General features: G+C 39.9%; 2 protein-coding genes across 2 annotated transcripts in view; both read right to left on the bottom strand.

The window, feature by feature from the left end:
• Positions 1-9,613: 9,613 nt before the first annotated feature.
• On the bottom strand, positions 9,614-15,384 carry nr1d2a (nuclear receptor subfamily 1, group D, member 2a). Its single transcript, XM_079241301.1, has 8 exons — positions 15,121-15,384; positions 12,951-13,178; positions 12,775-12,863; positions 12,543-12,687; positions 11,719-12,455; positions 11,447-11,632; positions 10,959-11,169; positions 9,614-10,861 (listed from the first exon to the last, which is right to left on the bottom strand). The coding sequence occupies exons 1-8, from the start codon at positions 15,149-15,151 to the stop codon at positions 10,662-10,664; spliced, it is 1,827 nt and encodes a 608-aa protein (XP_079097427.1). The 5' UTR covers positions 15,152-15,384; the 3' UTR covers positions 9,614-10,661.
• Positions 15,385-22,029: 6,645 nt separating this feature from the next.
• The window catches only part of LOC306755875 (ubiquitin-conjugating enzyme E2 E1-like), a 14,588-nt gene continuing 13,281 nt past the window's right edge, over positions 22,030-23,336 (bottom strand). The window contains exons 5-6 of the mRNA XM_079240438.1: positions 22,926-23,073; positions 22,030-22,294 (exon numbers count right to left, since the gene is read on the bottom strand). Coding sequence (XP_079096564.1) covers positions 22,197-22,294; positions 22,926-23,073 — 246 coding nt within the window. The 3' untranslated portion in view covers positions 22,030-22,196. The remainder of the gene's footprint in view (positions 22,295-22,925; positions 23,074-23,336) is intronic.

Genomic DNA, 23,336 nt, shown 5'->3' with positions numbered 1-23,336 from the left:
CTTAATCTCATTCAGGGTCGCAGGAGCCTGGATCCCGTCCCAGCATTTAGCTGGTGAGAAGCAGGGGACACCCTGGACAGGTCTGTCTCACGCCCCCCGTTTAACGTTATAGACCTCATCAATTCTTTTTAAGTAAAGATTTGCTTTCCACCAAATGCATCTATGAGTTTACATGAGCTTTACTTGCTTTCTGCTGTTATATTACAGCTGCAGCTGGAACTGCAACAGCTGATGAAAGTAAAGTTTAGCCAGAGATGGAAAACTATTTGACTTGTTTTTATTACAGAAATCCTAAATAAGTATTTTAGGCTTAAATATAAAACTTTGCGTGTGAAAAAACAGGACAGAAATATGTTTCATGTGACGTTATTTAACTTTAATCCTTGGGATGTGGTGTCGTGTCTTTAGCTTCAGCTCACCTGAACCGCTTCCTCCTTGTGTTGAGGTTATTCTCTCTGTAACACCCAAAACACACAATCATAAAACTCCATACAACTTTATTATATAACAGTATTATAATTCACAACATTCTGTAAATAATTACATTTAAATTATGATTTTTTGTAATACCCCGAAAAAGGAACATTTATGTGTATAAAGTAAAACCTATTAATAAATTGCATTAATTGCATTGTGAATGTGAAGTCATTAGTTTTTTATTTTAAATGTGTCTTTTAAGCACTCAGAGAAAGCTTAATCCTTCTCAGCGTGGCTTCAACTTGACTTTACATAACTTTCTGACTCAGTTGGAGGTACGTTGACATTTATTATGTGAATTACTGGAGCTGTTGTTGCCCTGCAGCGTCCTGAGGCTGAGAAACAGCACTTTTATTTTTCATCCTGGAGCATGGTGTGACAGCTGTGTTTTACTTTGCAGCACCATATCACACACACTGGCTCTTTAGAATGTGCACAGTGACTATTATTATTATTATTATTATTTTATTATTAATAATAATAATCATAATATTTTCATAATATTTTTTTTATTATATTTTTCTTAATCATCATTTTTTATTCTTATATTTTTTCCATTATTATCTTAATTATTATTTTCATGATCATTATTGTTAGCATTATTATAATTATAATAGTCATTTACATTATCATTACAATATTTATTATCATTATTAATATATTTTTTCTTATTTATTATTATTATTATTTTCATCACCATTATTATAATTTTCATCAGCAAAGAAAAGAGAGAATGACAGACCTTTACTTTTTTAACAGAGAGCTCAGAGAAGAGACAGGAGGGAAGACGGCTGCTGCATTAGTTCAGTATAGTTTTCCTGATCTTTCCTCTCACAGCTCACTGCTTCCCGACATGTTTCAGCTTCTTGTATGAGTAAAACTACATTTTCCACTTGTTCTCAGCTTTTTTCACTTTTTTCTTTATTTTGTAGGTAAAATAATTTATTTTGATTTATTTGTAACATCAATATTAGTGAATAATTTGCAGCATGTAATGTAAGCAGCACTGTGTAAGTAATATTTACAGTTTTTTCCCCTTGATTTATGAAACATGAGATTAATCTGCATATTAACTGATGACTACTGATTTCGCCCCTTCATGGTTGAAATTGTTGTCCTATGAAATGTTTACATGTTTAGCAGTAAATTTGAGCAGAGAGAAATTACCCTGGAAGTACTGAATTTCTCCCAGTGAGATAAAGCTCACTCTGTTAGAAAGAACAGGCGACTTGTGAGACGCTGTTCTGCACGTTACGGTACCGTTATTCCTCTGCTCATCGTGAAAAAAGCAATGAAACCTCTTTATGCACCATGATCTCTGAAGAGGAGTTTGTTTCATACCTTGTACACAGTAGAAATAGTACTCGTTGTCACACCGCTCATCTGTCCAGGTTCCATCCTCCGTTACCATGGTGACACAACTTTCACTCCCTTTCAGGTTGTCTGGTTGTCCTTCTTGCCAGTTTAGGAAGGTTGCAGATTCTCCAGTGTCTGCCCAGTACCAGTCTAGGGATCTGTTCGTGCCGATCCACACCTCTGTTCCGTTGGACAGCAGGTTCATGATGTCGTTATTCATTGTGCTGTTCTGGATCTGGACCAGAGAGGAATTGAGAGCCTTACAGTTGGCCACAGCATCCGTCCAGGTCATTTCAGTCTCTGTGATGGTGTAACCGCCTCCTGTGGAGATGAAGACAGCGAGGAGATGCGACGATAAAGTTATGCACAGATTTTCCATTTATTTTATTTTCAATAAACTTTATTGTCACTCCATTGTCAAGAGCAATGAAAGTGACACAGGCCGCTCTCATGTTAAAACGATTAAATAAATAAACATAAATAAAACACAGAAAGAAGACTATTAAAAATCAAGACTATTGATAAGATACTGCTAAAAAAGTAGAAAAAAAGTGATATTTGTCTCAGGCACTAAAACTGCAGCGAAGATGTTATATAAAAACACAGTTCAGTGATGCAAGATGTGCAGAATATTCACACAGATTTTTATGCTGTTTTCTATGAAGATAATTCATTAATGTCAAAGTTCCTGACATTTAACTATATTTTCACCACTCTTCTTTTATTGGGAACCAGTTATTCAATTTTATTTGTTTGCTTTTATTCAGGTGTATATGTATTTGTTCCTACATTATAGTAATCCTTAATCTGTATTTACTTTTATTTTTTTGTATTAAACATGCTTTCTTTTTCCTTTGTTTTTTACTAATATTTTCCTTTGTATTCAGTTTGTCTTTGTAGATATTGGGGTATAAATACAGGTGTTAGGGGTTTTGTTTGTCCCCTTCAGCTGTTGTGAAGCTCAGGGAAGCTAAATGCAAGTCGCTAGTCCTCTACTCTTTATAAGTTTGTATGTTAACATCTGCACAAGCACCTGAGAAGTGCTTTTCTGTGGTTTAACCAAAGTTTCTGATTATTTATAACTCTATTCATGTTGTGTTTAAATAGCAGAATCCGGACAAAGTCTCATTTATACCTACAAAAGCAGAAAACTACTAAAACTTGACCAAATATGCATTTAAATCCTCTTGATTATGAGTTCCCTCTGTTGTAATTGTGTTATAAATCGACCAATGCACAGATGTGAATGCATCTGCTTGTTAACTGAACATGTTTCAGTACTTAGTTCTACCATGTATTACAGGATCATGAGAAAAATGATCCAGAATAACCTGAGAAACAAGAAAAACATGCATTTTATAACCCAAATCATTCTGATTTATACCTACCATTAGAGCAGACTGACCGTCTCTTCAAAGAGCAGTTCTGATTATGCCACTCTCCATTATATGCCACCGTAGCGCACAGTTCATCAATCCAGCCATCTGGCTGACCCGATGCCCAGTTGAAGTATTTGGCTGGTTGTCCGTCTAACCCAGTCCAAGGTAAACAGCGGGCAACTAGACCAAACCACACCTTGTCTGTTTTGTTGGTGGCAATATCCTGCATGAAATTGTTTGTGCTCATGGTTTTTATTGTTGGAAATGAATCGTATCTGGTCCAGCAGTAGTCAAACGCTTCATTAAAAGTCTCAGTTCTTTTTACCAAGTAATAATACAAGGTAGAGGAAACTGGGATGACACAAAATCCTGAGGAGGGAAATAAATTTATGGAATTAGTGACAACAAAAACACTTTAATCCATTAAGTTAAATAGCTAAAAAGAAATATTGAGGTAGGCGTATGAAAATATACGAGAATTATCTGTTTGTTTGCTTGTAAATATACACTTGTATGATAAGATAATGTGTTAATTAGCATTATGAGCATACATGTATGCATGTAGGATGTTTTCCTTTTGTCTGGCTTTAAATAATACTTTTAGCATTAAGGAAAGAATGATTGTTGGACTAAGTGGTTAGGATGATGACTGAATGAATGAAATAATGATTGGCCTTCAGTTGTTGTTGTTTCTCTGACTGCTTTTGGCTCCATGGGGGTTTTATAACTTCAGGATTTCTATACATCGACATATATGATCAGTCTCTTGTTGAGCTCCTGAGAATAACTCACAGAATGACAGCATGAAATTATCTTAATAACCCGTCTCTCCAACATGACAAACGTCCTGAGTTACCTGTAAGCAAGACGATCACAAAGAAAATCTGGTCCATTGTCCGGTTTTTATTGTCTGTGGACACAAAGATCAGATGTGAAATATATTATATATATATATATATTATATATATATATATATATTATATATTATATATATATATATATATATATATATATATATATATATATATACACATACATATACATATATACACACACACACACACACACATATATATAAATAAAATTACACAATAAAAACTGTCCAAATTAATCGAATATCAACTCACCAGCCTCTCAAACTGCCGTTACGGAGCAGCTGTCTCTCCTCGCCAGTGTTTGTCTGCTTCTGTCCAGTCAGAGTTTTTATAAGAAAATGCAAATGAGTGTCGAGGATGATTGAAGGATCGACCTCAAACCTCAGAGATTGGATGAGAAGACTGACACACCCTTCCTGATGAAATAACAAACTGGTTTAGAGACGCATTTGGGAATTTATCCCATTACAACTGCTTTCTGTAGAAATGTGGACGTGTTAACCGTCTTTTTCCTCATGTCCTTTACTCGCCATGGCATTTTATATCTTGGAATAATGTGAAAACTAACCAGATCTAGTCTAATCTAATATTATCATATATGCACTGCCTGGCCATGAATACATACATAAAGTACTAAAAAGTCACACACTCTAAACTGATGTTCTTTTAGCTTTTATGCAGTGTAATACCATCATGATATTTATTCCTACACAAAATTCCCTTTTTTTTGAGGCATTGATGGAAGAGTTGGACTGCTGAGTACGTCTTGACCAGCACATCCCAAACATCTTAATGGTCTGTGTGTTTAAATAAAGTTTCACACACCCTGAATTCCTCTTTCACCATCTGAGGACAATGAACCTTGCAATGTTTCAATGAGCCCATATAAATAACTTATGTATTTCAGAAATAGGAGGGTATTTTTTTTAATAATATACTTCCCCAGAATCAAATCCAAAACCATTTATGTATTTATTTAATCATTTAACTAACCTTATTTTATTTGGTCTCATCTGTTCTTATCGTTTTTAGGTTTATTTGATCTTTATTTCAACATGTTTTAACTCTTCCGCCACATCAGAGGCTGTTTAGTCTACTGGCCTGTTGCCATGGTGATCTTCCTTATCTGCGTCGCCGGGGGGTCCTGCACTGAAGCCCTACGGCTGTTGCGTGGACTCCCACCGGCCCTGATCTGGACGGCTCCTGTGGGGGCTCCTTCTGTGGCCAGGGGTGGGTGTGCTCCTGATGTGGACGTATCCACAAGGTATCGTTTCCTCACAGCAGCGATCATTTCTATTCATCAATTGTACAGCTACAATCAGACAAGAGTCGGGATGTTTAATATTGGCTTTTTTTTTTTTTTTTTTTAAAACCGATGTATCGATTTTTACCAACCAATTTCTGATAACGACATCAACCGAGAACATGTATGTTCTCCCCGTGTATGCGTGGGTTCTCTCCGGGTTCTCCGGGTTCTCCGGCTTCCTCCCACCATCCAAAGACATGCATGTTAGGTTGATTGGTTACTCTAAATTGCCCCTAGTAGTGAGTGTGAGCGTGAGTGTTTGTCTCTGTGTGGCCCTGCGATGGACTGGCGAGCTGTCCAGGGTGTACCCTGCCTGTCGCACAAAGCCAGCTGGGATAGGCTCCAGCTTCCCCGCGACCCTGAAATGGAGTAAGCAGTTCAGAAAATGAATGAATGAATGACATCAACCGATACTAATATTTTTGGAGCGAGTTGTGCCAAACACACAAAAATATTTGGAAAATTATACATGACATCTCTTATATTTTGTCATTTTGAGTCGGAGGAGACGAAGCTGAAGAGTTTGATGTATAATTTGTGAATATTGTGTAAAAGTTTTGTCATTTAAAAAGTAAAAAAAAAAAAAAAGAAATCCAATCATTTCCAAAATTGCATTTTAATGCCGATATTGGGCGATAGACAGATATTAGTTATCGGAGTTCATCCTTGTGTGGAATATGGATGGAGGATGTGTGTGTGTGGTGTGTGTCTATAAGAGACTAGAATCAGGTGTGTTTTAAATTGCTGTATTTTATCATTTGATGTGTGAAATCATGTTTAATCTTCCTTGTACTTTAATATGAATAATTTTTTTACATTATGATTCTTTTTACATGAAAAGAGCTTTTTAAATAAAGTTTGATTTGACTAACATTGATTCGTCCCAATGATTGTTGTGACTTTAACAGCTGAAAATGAGGTCAGATAATATTCAGTCATGAATAACTTCAGTATTTCGTATAATTCTACATATATTTTAACAAACCTAACAGGAAAGAAGCCATTAATAACCAAACATAATAATATAAAAATGTGGTTGTGGTTATGTAACAGGTCTAGTCATCTGACCTAAGGTTATTTAAGCTACAGTTTGTGCGTTGTTTTTATATTCTCATCCTGATAACTTTCACATTTCTGCTCTGTGGAGCTGATTGACGTTAGATTGGAGAATATTTCCTGCTATTAGAAAAATATTCTAACCCGACAAAAACTTGGGAAAATACCATTGAATGTTTAGAAAAAAACTGGATGTTTTCTGATAAAATGAGAATTTGTAAGTCAAACATCGTCAGAACAGAGCGCGCGTGTGTGTGTGTGTGTGTGTGTGTGTGTGTGTGTGTGTGTTCATGCTTGGTTTATTCTACCTGCTCACAAGATTTTTTGTTTAACATTAAATAGTCTTTTTATTCAAAACGCTCCTAATGTAGTGTTGCAACACAAACTTTCCTGCAGACATGATGCAGCTGCTGTAAAATCATTTTCTCTGCATCCTTGTTGGTTTAGAATTTGGATCAAATTTATAGTTTTTTGGTAAACAGATCTGATCCTGATTTTTGTTTCCTATTCATGGCAAAGGAAAGAAGAAGTTCCAGACATGCGTTGCCTGCGATTTGGGTCATTACTTCAGGTAAATCTGCTAGATTGAACCTGAGGGCAAAGAAAACAGTGGGACTAGATGCAAATTTAAGATTATTTGCATTCAGAACTCCACAAATGATTCATTCAAATTACCTCATAATGTCAACTTCTTTTGGATCTATGGATGATGGGAGGTTGGCTGTTAGAATTAACCAAGAAATCCTTTGCATACATGGGTACAGTAGGAATAAGATCATTTTTTAGTAAACACCCCGTCAGACTTCTTATTAGTTTAGCAGCTAATTTGTGCTCATTAGTGAGATGCAGAACCCTGATGAAGACCTCGATGCTCGCAACATGTTTTGCTACGTAAAAATGAAGGCAAGTAATCATTTGGAAGTTGGCTACTTGAAGCATGTTTTAAAAGCTGGATTTCTCTTTCATATCTGCCTGTTGATCTTCATTTTTTCTCTTGTTCTCCTTTTCAGTTGTCTTAAATAAAAGTCACCTGATGTATTCTGGATCTCATTCCAACATACTAAGTTAGTTTGATATTTAGATGAGGGTTAAGAAGTTTTTATTTCACCAGAAATCTGATTTTTCTTTAAAGATGTGCAGGAAAAGCTTTGGTTTTTTTTTTTTTTTATTGTTTATTGAAACAATGAAATTAGCTTTATTTTTTAAATTAAAAAAATAAAAGGAATTAGCTTTCTTATTTTTTCAATTGAAAACTGAATTAAATAAATAAAAGGCATTTGCTTTATTATCTTTAAATTAAAAAAATAAAAAATAAAAAGGAATTAGCTTTCATTTTTTTATTTTAAAATAATAAAATAAATACATAAGGAATGAGCTCTCTTTATTATTTTTGAATATAAAAATTAAACTAAAAATAAAATAAAAGGAATTAGCTTTCTTTTTAATTTTTTTAATTGAAAAATTGAATTAAGTAAATAAAAGGCGTTTGCTTTATTATATTTAATTAAAAAATAAATAAAATGAAATAATTAAAAGAAATTAGCTTTCTTTGTGTGTCCTTTGAAACACAAAGTATGGTTGTATTGTAAACGGATGATCAGAAGCATTTGTTCTCTTTGCAGTTGTTTTCATTCTACTTTTCCTCTGTGGAAACTGACTGAACTGAGCTGCTTCCACTCTGCTCCTACCTTTCTGTGAATACATCGCCTCTACAGGCTCCTCCTCAGGGCTGCATCCTCTCGCCTCTGCTCTTCATCTTCTCCTCGGATGACTTCATCCACCCAGACTGTTAAACATGCTGAAGACGCAGATCTCCGGTCCTTTCTCTCAGGACTCTTTGCAGTCCGTGGAGGGGTGTGCTCACTCATTCCTGGAGGGAAACGTAGACTGGAAGGTGTTGTTTGTGACCTTTCCCAGCAAGCAGAGGGAGTTGGCTGTAGCAGAGTAGTGCATCATCTTTAACAACACTCTGAAATCTGCAGCCATGCAGATGAAATGCCAGTAGAGAAAGCATCTCCTGAGAAAAGCTCAACACCTTCAGAATGAACTGGAACAAAATCCTGCTGGTTTCACTCCGAAGCACCGTGACAACCTGCAGGAACCCTTCAGACCACTTTCCACCATGTGACCAGCAGACTCTGAGGACAGTCTGCAAGATCCTGCAGGACACATCACACACACCGTCCCCCATGTGTTCGTCTGTTCCCCAGCATGACGATTCCACTGCTGTGGCTGCAGGACACAGAGGACAGGCGTACCCATGATCTCACTACCCCCAACCTAAAACTGCAAGGTGTCTCCACAGGCTGCAGAAAGGCCTCGCTTTAAAACTGGAGAAGGGCAAGGGCATGTTCTGAATGCAATGCCTCACCTCCACACCAGGTGATCCTACTCAGGTAATCAGGTTGTCACACCCACTCAGTCTCCACACATACCACCTCCTCTTCCTCCAGCAACACTCAGAACGTTTTTATATGTTCAAGATTGTACACCTATTTCATTTTGTGCAGCTGTTATTTATTTGTTTATTTATTTCAATCAAATTTGTGTTATATTTAATAAAACACCATTTAAGTCCTAACAACAGGGAGAACTTTTAAGAGTGTACCCTCTAAAAACAAGTAACTAAAAAGTTACTTTTAACAATAACTCAGTGATTTTTTGGCGTAATAACGAAGTAACTGGTTACTGGATGTTTTTCTAGTCTATATGCACATTTATTCTGGGATTATTTCCTGAGGCAGGACATCTGTCTGTGAAAATGTGCTTCTTTTGTCTTTCCAGGAGGTGAAGAATGAAGTTTAATTCATCAACACAAATGTCAGGACTATTCCAAACTAGGTGTCCAAAGGGAAAGGGTAAAGCTTTCCACAGGTTGACAGAGTAGGTGAAAGTCATAATTTGATGGATCAATATCAGTTCTGATAAGTTATTGCGAGATAAAACTGTTCTACATGTTTATTTATCTGCAGGCAACTCTGCTGCGGGGATGCAGCTCCATCTAGTGGTGAACAAGGCTCATTGCAGCTTCGCAGATCTGATAATCTGTCAGAAACTTCATCATCAATAAAAACACCAAACACCCAAAGCATTCTTCACGTTTTTATTCATACTATATTATATTTATAGTCTATGTTCATGAGTTTTTTTATATATATATATATTTCATATATATATGTATATATAGCTATTTACATGTGGCAGTGATGCCAGTAGGAGAAGTCAAAATTTCAACAAAGTGAGAAAAACAGGAGTTAAAATTCAGTGCTCTGCTGAGAACAGTTTGATTTAGAAAAGCAAAAAAGAAAAAGTGGGAAAATGGCATAAAACAACATTTACACGTAGCCTTTAAACATGACGCGGCGCTGCACTCAGATGCTTGTTTCTCTCTGCTCGGGAATCTGTGCAAACGTAGTGTTTTTTTCTTTAAATGGCGTCATGGAAACCCCACCCCACCTCCTCCTCTTCCCCCAGAAATGACCAGGCAGTGTACAGGCAGTTCCCATGGACATGAACATGTAAACAATATTAAATAAAAGAAAACATACAACACTATATACACCAAAAAACAAAGAACTGAAGCTTTCTGAGCCGAAAGGGGGAGCAGATCCAGATAATCTTTGTTTGTATTAAGTACAGCCATGCATTAGCAGCGATCGTCACACATTCGTCGATACGTTTTCAGATAGCTTGCCTTCCTCACCACACATGGAGCCTTTAAGGTTTTGGACCAAGCCAACATGTATGTAAGGTACAGTGTGTGTGTTGTCTCTCACATTCACCTCCTCATCAGAGAATACACTTTGGAATTAATGGCTTTAGGAGGAAAAAAAAAAAAAAAGTCAAAAAATAAAAAAAATCTTACAGACAAATTAGTTTTTACATTGTTTAATTTCATAAAGCCTGTTAAAGTACTCTCCATCCACATGTAAAACTAAAAACCTCTCACACACGTGCATCTGTGTGCGTTTGTGTGCAAAAAGCAAGCTATCACTTCTATAAATACAGTACGCTTTGTATTGTTCTGTCCCCAGACCCCACATGGCCCGCTCAGCCATGAGCAATAAAAAATGACTTCATACATTCTAGAGACAAACACGCACGCAACTGGGTTGGTCGGATACGGGATGTGCAGGGCGGGGTGGGGGGGCTGGTAAGAGGCAGGTCCTGGTGGAGGTGGAGGGTTACGAACGTCCCCCTCTCAGGAAGTCTTCATGGATGCACTTTGAATGAGAGCAGTTCCTCTGAGTGCATGTTGTTGAGCGAGCGCAGCTCGGGAAGTTTGAGCAGCAGCTTGGTGAAGGTGGTGGCCGACTCGTCGCCGTGGTTCTGCATCACCAGGTTGCGCAGAGCCCGGATCAGTTTGTCCTGCAGGGCCTCCACTGAGTTTAAGTCCTGGATCCCTGAGCGATCTGAAGCAGAGCAAACGTAGAGAAGGCTTAACGCCACACGAAGGCCACGGCGGCGAAGGAAAAATGCCGTAAACATGATTTAAGAACGCCATCTTACCGGCGGAGACGAGCACCACGGCAGTGAAGAGGCTCATCTCGTCTGCGTCCAGCCGCAGGGCGGCCAGCTTCTCGCTGAACTCGCACATTGAGCTGAGCAGCTCGCCGGCGCCCAGCGACCGCAGCGTGTCCAGGCTGTACCGCTTGCCGCTCAGAAAGGTGACCGTCCGCTCTGCCATGTTGAACAGGGAGGCGAATCGCACCATCAGCACCTGGGAGGCAAAGCAAAGAGCTTAAAATCACGATCTGATCCGACTTGTCCAGATAAACGAGCAGATTTACGGACACACTGGAGCGTGTGTGTGTGTGTGTGTGTGTGTGTGTGTGTGTGTGTGAGTGTGTGTCTCTGAACTCAGCCCCAAGAAAATGTGAGTTTTCTTTGATTTAGTCTCTGATCAGGACATGAGTCAGCGGTAAACTCCGTTTACGTGCACGACGCTGCTTTCTGCAGCGAGGACACAAAATGACACGTGTTGTTTGGCCTCTCACCTCGAACGTCCCGGCTTTCAGCAGGCTAACTTGGTCGTGCTCGGGGAGGTCGCGGAAGCCCGGGATCCTCTTGGCAAACTCCACCACCTCCTTCACGGCGGGGGTGAAGCTATTGGAGAACTCCTCCCAGATCTCTTGGCTTGGCTTGCTGGGGTCCACGTATGGAGAGGTGTTCATCGGGCAGACCTGGCAGACATGAAGATGAGGATGAGTTTGGTGGGGTTTTTTTTTTTTTTGGTTGTCATGGTGATTTATGAAGAAAGAAAACTCACCAGGTACGCTCTGCTCTTCATGCAGCTGTTGGGGCCAGTATAACCAGCAGAGGCAGTTTGTTGGTGGTATTCCTGCTGTCTTTGGGTTTCTGCGGACGCATCGCAGCTTGGCATGCTGCTGAGCTGCTGCTGCTGTTGTCGTGGCGACAGCTGCTGCTGGTGGTACCCCCCTCTCTCCTCCCTGTAAGCGGAGTTGCTGGCGTGTTGGCTGCCACCGTAGGGACAACGCTGGTAACCAGCAGCCACATTTTTGTTCCAGCAGGTCCAGTTTTCCTGTTGCTCCTCCATGCGGCTGTCGCTTCCCGTCTCCAGGGCGACCGTGTCAGGCGAGGGCGACGCCTGGCTTTGTGTCGGCGACCTCTGCTGGCCGAACGCGAAGGCATCTTGGTGCTGCCTCGTCCCCGTGACGACGGACTCATCCTCGCTGCTGTCTGAGGCGCAGGAGGAGGCCGAGCTGGAGTTGGTGTCCATGGAAACCACAGACTCCGAGTCTTGGGGTAACCGCGGAGAGGAAGGGTTGGAACACGATGGAGAGTCGGAAGTAGAGGAAGAAGAGGAAGAGGATGAAGAGGAGCTGGCGTCGCTGGCCATGGCCTCCATGGGCAGCGAGGGGCTCTGCTGGCCGTGGAGCATGCCGTGCAGCTGGCTGTTTTTGCTCATCATGTTGTTCATGGCATTCTGCATCTCCAGCAGCATCCTCTGCTTCTCTCTTTTGGGGATGCGGCCGAATCTCACAGCTAGGAGGCAGAACACACACACCCATTAGACGGCGAAGAGCATCAGAGCACAAAACTGAGGAGGTAAACGGATCTAAAAAACCTCACCGTCTCTGGACATCCCGACTGCCAGACACTTCTTGAAGCGACACTGCTGGCAGCGGTTCCTGTTGATCCGCATGATGGTGCAGTTCTCCATCTTAAGACACTTCTTGTACTGGATGTTCTGCTGGATGCTCCTCCTGAAGAAGCCCTGAGAGATGGAGGAGGGGGAAAAGAAGTGAGCACGTGCAGAGAAGCAGCGGTTTTGCATTTGCAGATTGCAATCTGCTGGTCTCACCTTGCAGCCTTCGCAGGCGTGGACGCCGTAGTGGAAACCCGAGGCCACGTCGCCACACACCTTGCACAACAGCACCATGCCGTTGATCTCTGCGGAAAACAAACATTTGCACTGAGTAAAAGACGACAAACACGGAGGGAGTGTTTCAATGTTTTTATAAATAAATTCAGGTTTACTTGTGATGCTGCTTTTTGCTGATGTGGAGGAGCGGCCGGCTTTCTCAGCACCGTGGCCGCGCTTTGCAGGTGGAGCGATGTCCACCACCATCCCCACAGCCCGGCTGGGCAGCGAAGGCCGGGACAGAGGTGGCGACGTGGACATGTAGCTGCTGCTGCTGGGGCTGCTGCTCATGCAGGTCTCTGAGGTGGAGGCAGAGCTGGAGGAAATGTAGGCGATGACTCCTCCTATGGAGAGGGAGGGAGGGAGGCTTACTTACTAAAAGGTAACACAATACACAAGTAGTGGTGACAGCATTCCTCTAATATAACACCAAACACGTGCATTCTCGCAACATGAGACATCTCATTTGTTTTAGCTTCATTCATCATGTTGACATAATTTTTTTATGTTAGAAAAGAAGACGGAAATGATAAAAATAAATCTGCCCCGCCTGTTAAACATAATGATTAACCTAAAGTACAGGTGACTCTGACACACCCAGACAAATCCAGTGTGTTTGTACACGTGTGCTTCTGATTTCTGGTTGGTTCATTCATAGCTGCTGCTTTTGACCTGCTTTATCACCTCCAGTACTGGTTGGATAACTCTGTTACATAACACGCCAGGGTCTGTGTGGGACGGGAATGTGCTCTGCTGACTTGACGACAACACAGGGTCACTAAAGCACCAGGGCAACTCTTGTAGAAACCATATCGTGCAACAGGAAAACATCCTCCTCCTTATGTAATCATGTTTGGCCACATAATTCAGCTTATGAAGCAGAATGGGAGGTCTGCTCGCACACAGACGAGAACACGTTGCCAAACACGATTATTCAGCGAAAACATGTGTTTCACTTTTTAGTTCGGGTAAATAGACAACTTTGAAAGTAACCAAAAAAATCACTTTGGGGAAAAAATTTAAAAGTATGAGATGAAACATTTAATAACAAACATACTGATTTATTTATAATATATATATATATATATATATATATATATATATATATATATATATGTACACACACACACTGACTCAGTTTCCACTAATACATTGTATATAAGTACATGTCTATATATACATACATTATATATATATATATATATATATATATATACACATACACACACTACCAGTCAAATGTTTGGACACATTTTCCCATTAAATCCAATGGGAAAGTGTGTCCAAGCTATTGTATATCAGTAGACGCAGCGTATTCTCGAGAAAAAGTGTTTTTATTCACAAACTTCGCTTGGAGGCCACGGCAGACGATTACCTAACCTCAACCATGACTGTTCTCTTTCACGGCCCACCCACACGTGGACCTGTCACGCATTTCTGTGGACACACAGCGCGAGGCGAAGAAACAAATCTAGGTCAGCCGCTGCTGTCTCTCCCAGTCTCACGTGTACCTCGCAGCCGAGCCTCGCGCCAGGAGTAGCGTGAACGGAGCGGATTATGCAATGCACTACGTCACGGTCTGCCATCCAGCCAATCGGAGGACGATTCCGCTGACGCGTGCGTGGAGAGGAGAACGCCCCTCGGCCAATCAGAGCGCCTCTCCAGAAAGCGTGTACACACGGGCACATGGCTAGGCTACGCTGTCCATGTGAGCGGGATGGGAGAAGTGGAACACTGTTGTTGTGTTGTTGCAGCGTCGCATTGACACTCCTAACCCGGTTTTACCAAAGAAACAAACCATTTTTTACACTTTAAACACGCGATAATGCAACAAAAACGTTATTTAGATCACATACTGTGATCTAAATAACATATATAACGTTTTTTAAGATTAAAAGATACAGAAGATCATTTCTGCCAGCAGCCACCGGAACAAGACCTCCTCAAGTTAAATATTAAATTTCCCTTTGGGGATTAATAAAGTATTTTTCATTATTATAAGCATTTATTTTAATCACACAAACGTTGCTTTAGGAAAATAAACGTGCAATGCTTATCAAAAACCTTCTCATTAAATGTTTATGCTTATTAACAACTTATGCATTTAATATTTTGAAGATACATAGCTGACAGTTTGATTAAAAAAATAAAAACAATTCATTAGAGTCTGATTCTAGTTGCTATATTTCAAATGAATGGGCTCATCATTCATTTTCACTGCAGCAAAGTCTGCACACTACAATGCATTTTTAATCAATTCAGTGACATTTAACAATGTTTTCTCACCAGGTTTGGCTGTCCCGATGTCCTCAGGCATGTTTTGATGGAAGAAGAAGAAAAAATCTCCTAAAGATATTTAACTCAATCCAAACTGTCTGTCACGACAGCTGCGGCTAAACTCAGGCAGATACAGCTCTGCTGCTGCTCATACCAGGGCTTGTTTTCTGGAAATGATCTGCAGATCCGAGTCGATGACTCATGGAGAAGCGACTCTTCTACAGTTTACTGTTCCTGAAAGACAGGCTCGTGTTTGCGCAGCTGAATCCGAGGAACTCCCCCCTTGTTGTGAGTGACTGCGGGTTAGTGGAGAGAACTAAATGTTCTCAATAGTGGGTTTCGCCCATGTGACCCATTTGTCGGCCACGCCCCTCCGCTGGTCCGCTCGAGCCACTTTAACCCAGTGACACACTTTCAGGACAGCGGAGGGGGCGGAGCTAAAGCGACGTAACAGAGGAATGGAAACAGCGGTCACGTTGCACAGCACAACGTGAAGGCTGAAACCCTGACAGCTCGGTGAGCTCAGACTGCTGTTATTCTAGCTCTGGGCTGCATGTTGCCTTCACAGGCAGGGGCGCCGCCAGGAATTTTGGGCCCTACAAAAGACAATGGCATAGACCCAAGGCCGGACTAAAAGTAGACAGGCCCCTGGGCCCAGAGTGTTTCATGGGCCCCCCTTCCCCACCACAACATTGTGAAAATTGTGAATGATACACTGTTAAACGACATTTCCAACATCTCTCAGCCAGTGGTACCAATAGCATTACTCTATTGGTAGTGGTGTAACTATCTGGCTTTTATGTACATTTTGTTTTATGTCCAAACTGCTGGTGTTTGCCCTACATGGCCCCAAGTGGGCGTGGGCCCCTGGGCTTGTGCCCATAATTCCCATTCAAGGCTGGATTATCCAATGGGCATGCCCATTGGATAATCCCACTCCCACCTGGGGGCCATTGGGAGACTAGTGGGGCCCACATAAGCCATACACAGCAGTTTGGGCATGACACAAAATGTACATAAAAGCCAGATAGTTACACTACTGTGTCTAGTGTATTGCTATCGGTACCATTGGCTAAGAGAAGTTAGAAATGTTGTTTTACAGTGTATCATTCACAATTTCCACAATGTTGCGGTAGGTAAGGGGGGCCCGTGGGACTTTCTGGGCCCAGGGGTCTGTGCACTTTTAATCTGGCTCTGTTCCCATTGGATAATATGGCCTTGCATAGACCCCACCAATTGATCGTAAATTTTAGATTTTCTGTTTTTGCTTCAATTGCTTCAAGCTGAAAAAAAAAAAAAGCTTTTCATGGGAATAATAAAGATCTAGGGCTGTGTTTAACCCTCTATGGGGCAAGTGACTATTTTATCACTTTGTTTCCTTTCATATTCAGCTTGAAACTTTTTGTTTTTTATTATTGTTAATGTAACAACAGAATGGAGGTCTTGGTTCATACCAGAAGGATCATTTTAGGTTAAAATTTCTAATTTGAAAGTATTTCATTGAGTGCCCCGTAAAGGTTTAAATCACAGCACATACATCTAACTAGGTTATTTTAATATAAAAGGTTTATCAGTTTATATTACTGCTATATTTTGCTACAACCTTTGAAAAAAGTATTTATTATTTTAATGAAACTTAATAAGTTTCTTATATAGTTTGTACATCTTTTTGGGTCCCTATCAAGTCGTGGGGTTCTTAGTATCTTCCCAACTTTCACCCCCCCATATGGCGCCTCTGTTCACAGGAGTCACATATTGTTAGGATTACAGTCCACTGTGGACGAGGCAGTTTTCTGTCGGAAAAAAATATAATTTTCACTATAAAAAGATCTGTTTACTCACTGTCCTTAAAGTAACTTTTCTTTCTCCCCTTTTAATATAACTTCCTCCTGTTAATGCGCATTCTTTTAAAAAAAATGTCCATTTGCACTCCTGCACTTCAGTGTTAGTTTGCTTGCTTTATTTTCTTTTTCTGTGGCCAATAACGATGAAAAATCACAGTTTCTTCACAAATGGTTGACATAATAATCACATAATAATGAAACATATGGACCATTAACAGGATAAAAAAGAAAAAAGAAATCTTATTTTTGGGATTACATACCTAAATCAAGTGGTAGAGGTGGCTCAGACTGGTTTATTTCCACATTTTTTTAATAATACTAACCATAGTATCTGAACTATTTGTTCAAACAGCAGAAAAAATGATATAATATAAACTAGTTATAGCCTCAACATTTTAATATATAACTGCTGCACATATAAAAAAGAAAATCTCTTTTTATTTTGTTTTCTCATTTTCCACTTTTCATTTTTTCATGTGACAAGAAATAAGTAAATTAATCCTATGTGACAAAATTCTTCGAACGAGCAGCAAATAAAAATAGAAATATGAGTAAAATTACAAAAACAACAGAAATAAAAGTCATTAAACCAAAAGAGATCAAAGTAAAAGGCCAAATGAAAGAGCAAAATGTTCTTAGACTTTGAAAAAGAAAAGTCTAAAGAACAGATTTATTTGGCTGTGTTGATCTCTAGGGCAACTTTTGGACTTTGACCTCAGAAGATGTATCACCCCCTGGTTTTTCAGGTACAAAAAAACCCCAACAATCCACTTGTGAAGATGTTAGCCCACACGTTCTTATGGTACTAAAAGGTCAGATCTTTAAGCAGATGTCAGGCCACGGATCTTAAAATCAATTTTTAAACACCCTTGAAGTGAGTTCATCGAGGTTAAAACGAGGTGAGATAAGCTCAGTTGTTCTGGCTCCTGTTTCTGCATGAAGACGAAGGCCTTGATGGACATTTTGCACAGATCTCATGTTGCATTAAGATATTATTTTAAATGAAATAACAGCCACAAAGGCTGGAAGTGTTTTCCAGTCTTGTCTGCTCAGCTTCTCAATCACATGTGAAGAATTCTCAGATGCAAAACCTGCAGCATGATCACGTCTCCCCTGCGCCCCTGGTCCAGGCGCTGACTTGGCACATTTTTGCAGAATATCTTTGTGTTGCAGTAGGGTGCTGAAAGATTTAAACAAAAAAAACAACCTGTACCAATCATCATTGTCATATTTTCTCACTAATTAGTTGAGTTAATTGAACATAATGGTAATCTTTTTTTCTTACAAAGACGTCCGGATAAGTCACATTCTGCAGATTTAAACTGAATGTAAATCATCTTTTAACCAGCAGATTCCTGTAAAATTACAGGCAGGAATTTATATTCATGACATGATTCAGAATGAAGCTTTAATTCATCTTGATGCGCTCTATTTTCACTCTAACTTCTAAGGAATTAGATAAAACTATTTGTAGGCCGTCTTTGGGAGTCCTCAAACTCCCTCTGAAAACCGGAAGCACATGCAACGTGCATCGTACCACAGCTTCAGCTGCCTGTTATGTCAAATTACTGAAAAGTGAAACTGAAAGACCAGCGGTCTGCAACATCACCTAAAACAGGAAGGATTCAACTTCAATTCCTTCTGAAATGAAAATAGATTCTTGCTAAATGAAAATTTAAACACCTCTTTAAGCAGAAAAGCTGGAAAAACGCAAAATATTTAACAGGAAATTTGATACAATCACAAAAATGTAAACTTATTGAGGAAAAATACAAATATTTCAGTTAAATGTTGCATTGATCTGACAATACAGTGAGTACTCTGATTACTTTGACCTACTGGAAACCCGGTGACCCAAGCTGAATATTTCATGACCACAACAAACTGATCTGGTTTTATTCTATCTGCCAATGGTAAAGATGATTCCTCTTGACATTTATCAGTTTAAACTACATGTGATAAAGTTTCTTACCCAACATAGCACAACATAAACTAACTTCATCGAATAGAAACTGATCAAACATAAATGATTAGCTTTTATGGTGGCTAACCCAGGGAATTTATTTTTATCACCGAACCACTGTGGGGTTTAAAATGAGTTAAATATTAAGCTTAAAGAGAACAACGTGACACAGTTAATTCATCTTTTGAGACATTTTGCATCACTTTAGGATAAAAACTTTGCCCCTGTTGAACACTTCTGAACACCTGTTCATACAAAAGTGAATTTTGTTTCAGGAAAATCCAGGTTACCAGGATAGGGATGAAGAACTTCACTGCTGTAGCTCCACCAGCTCACTGATTCCAGTAAATTCCTGGTCATGATGAAAATTGATTGGATAAAGAAATTCTGGCCTTATAAGTGGCTTTTTCCTTATTTATTTCTTTTGAGTAATGACACATGTGGTCCTATATTATGCAAAATTCACTTTCTAAAGGTTTTCTAACAGTCACATGTGTGTCCATCTCCTGCACCTGAGGACTCAAAAAATGAGAAAATTTACTTGCTTGTCAGTGAATGTGCGCTCAAACCGGTGAGTCTGAGATCTTTCCTTTTGTGACATCTTTAAAGGAAATAACCACTCCCCCTGGTTGTGGGCGCTGCCCAAGCAGCAACCTCCGGCGGTTTCACGTGAAGATCAGGGCCCAAAAACAGAGCGATTAATCCCCATAGACTCCCATGTTAAAAAGACCAACTTCACAGCAGAAATAAACATGTTTACAGCCTGGTTCAAAGGAGTAAATTTTTTTCTAACTCACCCATTTAAAAGTAATTTAATCTCAAAATTCTGCATGTTTAGGGGTGTGTCCTTTTGACTGACAAGTACTCGATCTCCCGCTTTAAGTAAGAAGAATGTAGAACAATCGCGGTTTTTAGACTGCTACTTTTTTTTTTAGACTGCTTATCTCTGTTTGCTGGTTATCTCCTGTTATCTCCATGTTAGCTAGGTTAGCTCTTAGCTACAGGCAGCTTGGAGTTCGCTCGATGTCAATCATCCACCATGACGCTCACAGCCCCCCTCTCAGCTCCACCTCTTTGCCCATATTTGTATTTTCCAGCTGAGACAACACACATGCACCTGCCGAGATGGCAATGGTAGGAACCGCCCACCGAGCTTCAATTCAGCTCTTCGATGATGCAGACGCCAGTGAAATCCGCATCATCTCCCTGAGAGGGGTGTGGCTTGGACATGGACAGACATGGCTCATTAACATATAAAGGTTCAGACACAGGAACAGCTTGTTCTCTGTAGAGATCACGACAACCACATTTAGAATGGCTGAAATTAAAGACCAAGATGTTGGTAAAACATCTTGAAAACAATGTTTTTTTTTTACCTCTGACATCCATTTGAAATAGCTGAAAAATGTATAATATGGGACCTTTAAAGTGTAGTATAGCAGGTTTTGATGGCCCCCTTTGTTTCACTTTGAGATCTTGTTTCAAAGTTCAGGATCTTTTAGGCTTCAAAATGTCCAAATGATTAAAACATATCTGGTCTCTGTGTGGACAGGAACTTTTTAATCCCAATGGTTTTGTAAGGTGAAGTCTCATGTACCCCATGTATGCTTTGGGGGACCCGGACCCCAGGTTGGGAACCATTGCTATCATGGATGCTATGAAGTAGAACACCACGTTATCACATGGTAATGATGGTAAATATCCACAAAAAGGTTATTTCTTGTTACATTCCATTAAACGGGACAAATACAAACTTCATATAAAAAAACTGGACTTCACTTGGCCTTTTTACTGAGGTTGAACTTTTAAAGGGTTAATTTGGCCAAGTTTCCTCACAATTATTTTTTTCCACCCTAGAAATGGATTTATTAGAAAAATGATGAAAAGGAATTGTGTCCTGGTTTGAAAAACATTTGTGTACCAACACTTGCAGAGAGTATTTATTTCCCAGCTTCAGCTGTTTGGCCAGAGTTCAAACCTCTGAAGAATGATTCACTCCTGGCAGGACGTAAGCCCATCCAGACCACGTAGGCCAGCAATCACACTGAACACTAGCAGCACATTTTCAGACCTTTTTTAAAACAATTTTCTTTATTATCTAGTTATTATCTGTTAATGACTTCTTATCTATTAATGCCATTGTCCTCTTAAATGTTATTTTTGTTACATATGATCTGTAATCTGCTCCTGTGACCTGATCTGCTGCACAGACTCACCCTGGATGTCTGCTGTGCTTATTTTATTATTTTTAAACAGCGAGACTGAAGAGAGAATCGAGCCACTGTGTGGATAAAAAAAAGCTTAAACCTGAATGAGGACTTAAATAGATTTTTATCAAGCTTACTGCATGAAATGACTCATATTTTACTTGTCGTATGTTGCCAGATCTGCTGCTTTTCAGCCAGGTCAGCCCACTACCCAAACACCTGCAGGTTATGCTTATATTGAAAAATTATTCAAAGAAAACTTTATGATGAGGTATGGATCGCCTTCATCTTAAAGGGAGTGGACATTTATTGTCTTTTAAGCACACGTTTTCCCCTGCAGAAGCTCAAGCACGTGTCGTGTTCGTTGGTGACCTGAGCCTGTAACCTGAAGCAGGACGACCTCTCTGATCTGCACGTTGAATATGACTTAACCCCACACTGGACAGCGGCTATAACAGGTAACCAGCTGCAGCATTTCCATCTTTAGCAGCTCAACAAAGCAATAAATATTCCTAAAACCTGCTGACAAGACAAACAGCATCCATGCAAATAACTTCAGGCTTGAGGGGTCGCGAAGACCAGAGCGTTAGATCATCTGGTTAAAGCTGAAACATGACCTGAAACAAAGAGGCTAAGAGCTGCCTGGTTAAACACATAGTACTTCTACACAGTGCACGTGTTTACTGGGAGTATCCCATGTGATAGAGAACACCCGAATACACAGAAAAACATTTAACTCTATACATAAATGTATAAAATGTACATATTTATACACATAAGTGTGTGCAAATATAATTTGTTCTTCCATTATATTCTTTTTTTTCATTTTTTACCTTTATTTTATAAATATTTAGCATTTTTCATAAATAAAAACATCCCAAAAGAAATAAAAAGACAACAAAACTTCCATTGTGTTCCTTTATTTATCTTATTTGGGGAGATAACTTAACCAGGAAGCAAAAAAATATACCAGACAATGAAGTACTAAAAATCTGAGATAGAAATAACCCCTGACACAAACGACACACAATCCCCCGCCCCTCCTCTTCCTCCCACGGCTGTCCTGTGGGTTTATGTGGCATATCGCTTTGTCCACTGTTTGGCCGTTCGGTCGTGTTCAGCTCTGTTGGTCGTGTACTGGGTGGCGATGCTTCCCACCAGGGGATCGGCTGGACAAATAAATAAAAATAACTGGTTAAAGCTATTTGCGGATACAAATAATATCCATACAAAGATAAATAAATGTTCCGTTTTTTTCTTCATCTTCAAGTAGCTAAAAAAAAAAACACACACAGAAAGCTCCTGAAGTGGCTTCAGTTTGACGGCGACTCATCCGTCACAGAGTCACTCAGTCGTCTAAACTGCTCAGTAAAACTAACTAAAAACACATGTAAACATGTTATATGTGTGAAACTACAGCTGACATGGGAGAGACCACAGCTGCTGAAAGACTGAGAACTATGCTGGACTGAGCTGTGGAGTTAGATTGATTTCCTGTTCAGGGTTTTTAGGGCAGGTCTGGAATCAGGGCTCTGTGACACCGTAATCCCAGAAAGCAAAAGGCCAGCCTTGAACCTAACACGGATGTTATATGTATAGAGCTACTACGAGGACACCACAAGCTCAAATGACTGAGTAGACCCCATTTACAGCCCCAGCCTCTCCATTTTCTGTCAAACTACCAACAAATTAAGTCCAAAAGTGCATAAAATCCTTTCAGAAATACAAACCAAGAGACCTTTTTACAGTTAATGTGGTTGTGAATATCATGTAAAATACTTAAAAACATGGCAGCCTTACCTGGGTTACAGTCTGTGAGCAGGGAGCAGATGGACAGCAGCACCTTGGAGATGGTGAGGGCGGGACTCCAGTTGTCCTTCAGGATGTCCAGACAGATCACCCCCTGGCTGTTGATGTTGCAGTGATAGATCCTTGTGCGAAAAGTTACCTGCAGACGCAAAAACAGCTCAGTCAGACGAGAAGAGCTGCAGCTCTTACCGGTCCTGTATCAGGCAGCTTTAATTTAGTTTGTTAAATTAGTCCACTACAGCGTCTGCCTATGTAAAGGCTGTTTTCTACGATATGCACGGCTGAGGATGACAGATTTGCAAATGAGCCACTTCAGTGGATTTCAGTGTGTCATCCAATACTCACTGAAGAGCAAAGACATTATAATTTATATACATATGTATATATATATATATACATATA

This window comes from Telmatherina bonti (genome assembly GCF_933228915.1).
Source record: "Telmatherina bonti genome assembly, chromosome: 5".
In the NCBI taxonomy this organism is placed as follows: Eukaryota; Metazoa; Chordata; class Actinopteri; order Atheriniformes; family Telmatherinidae; genus Telmatherina; species Telmatherina bonti.
The sequence above is the reverse complement of the archived record's forward strand: the minus strand, read 5'-3'. Positions and strand labels throughout refer to the sequence as shown.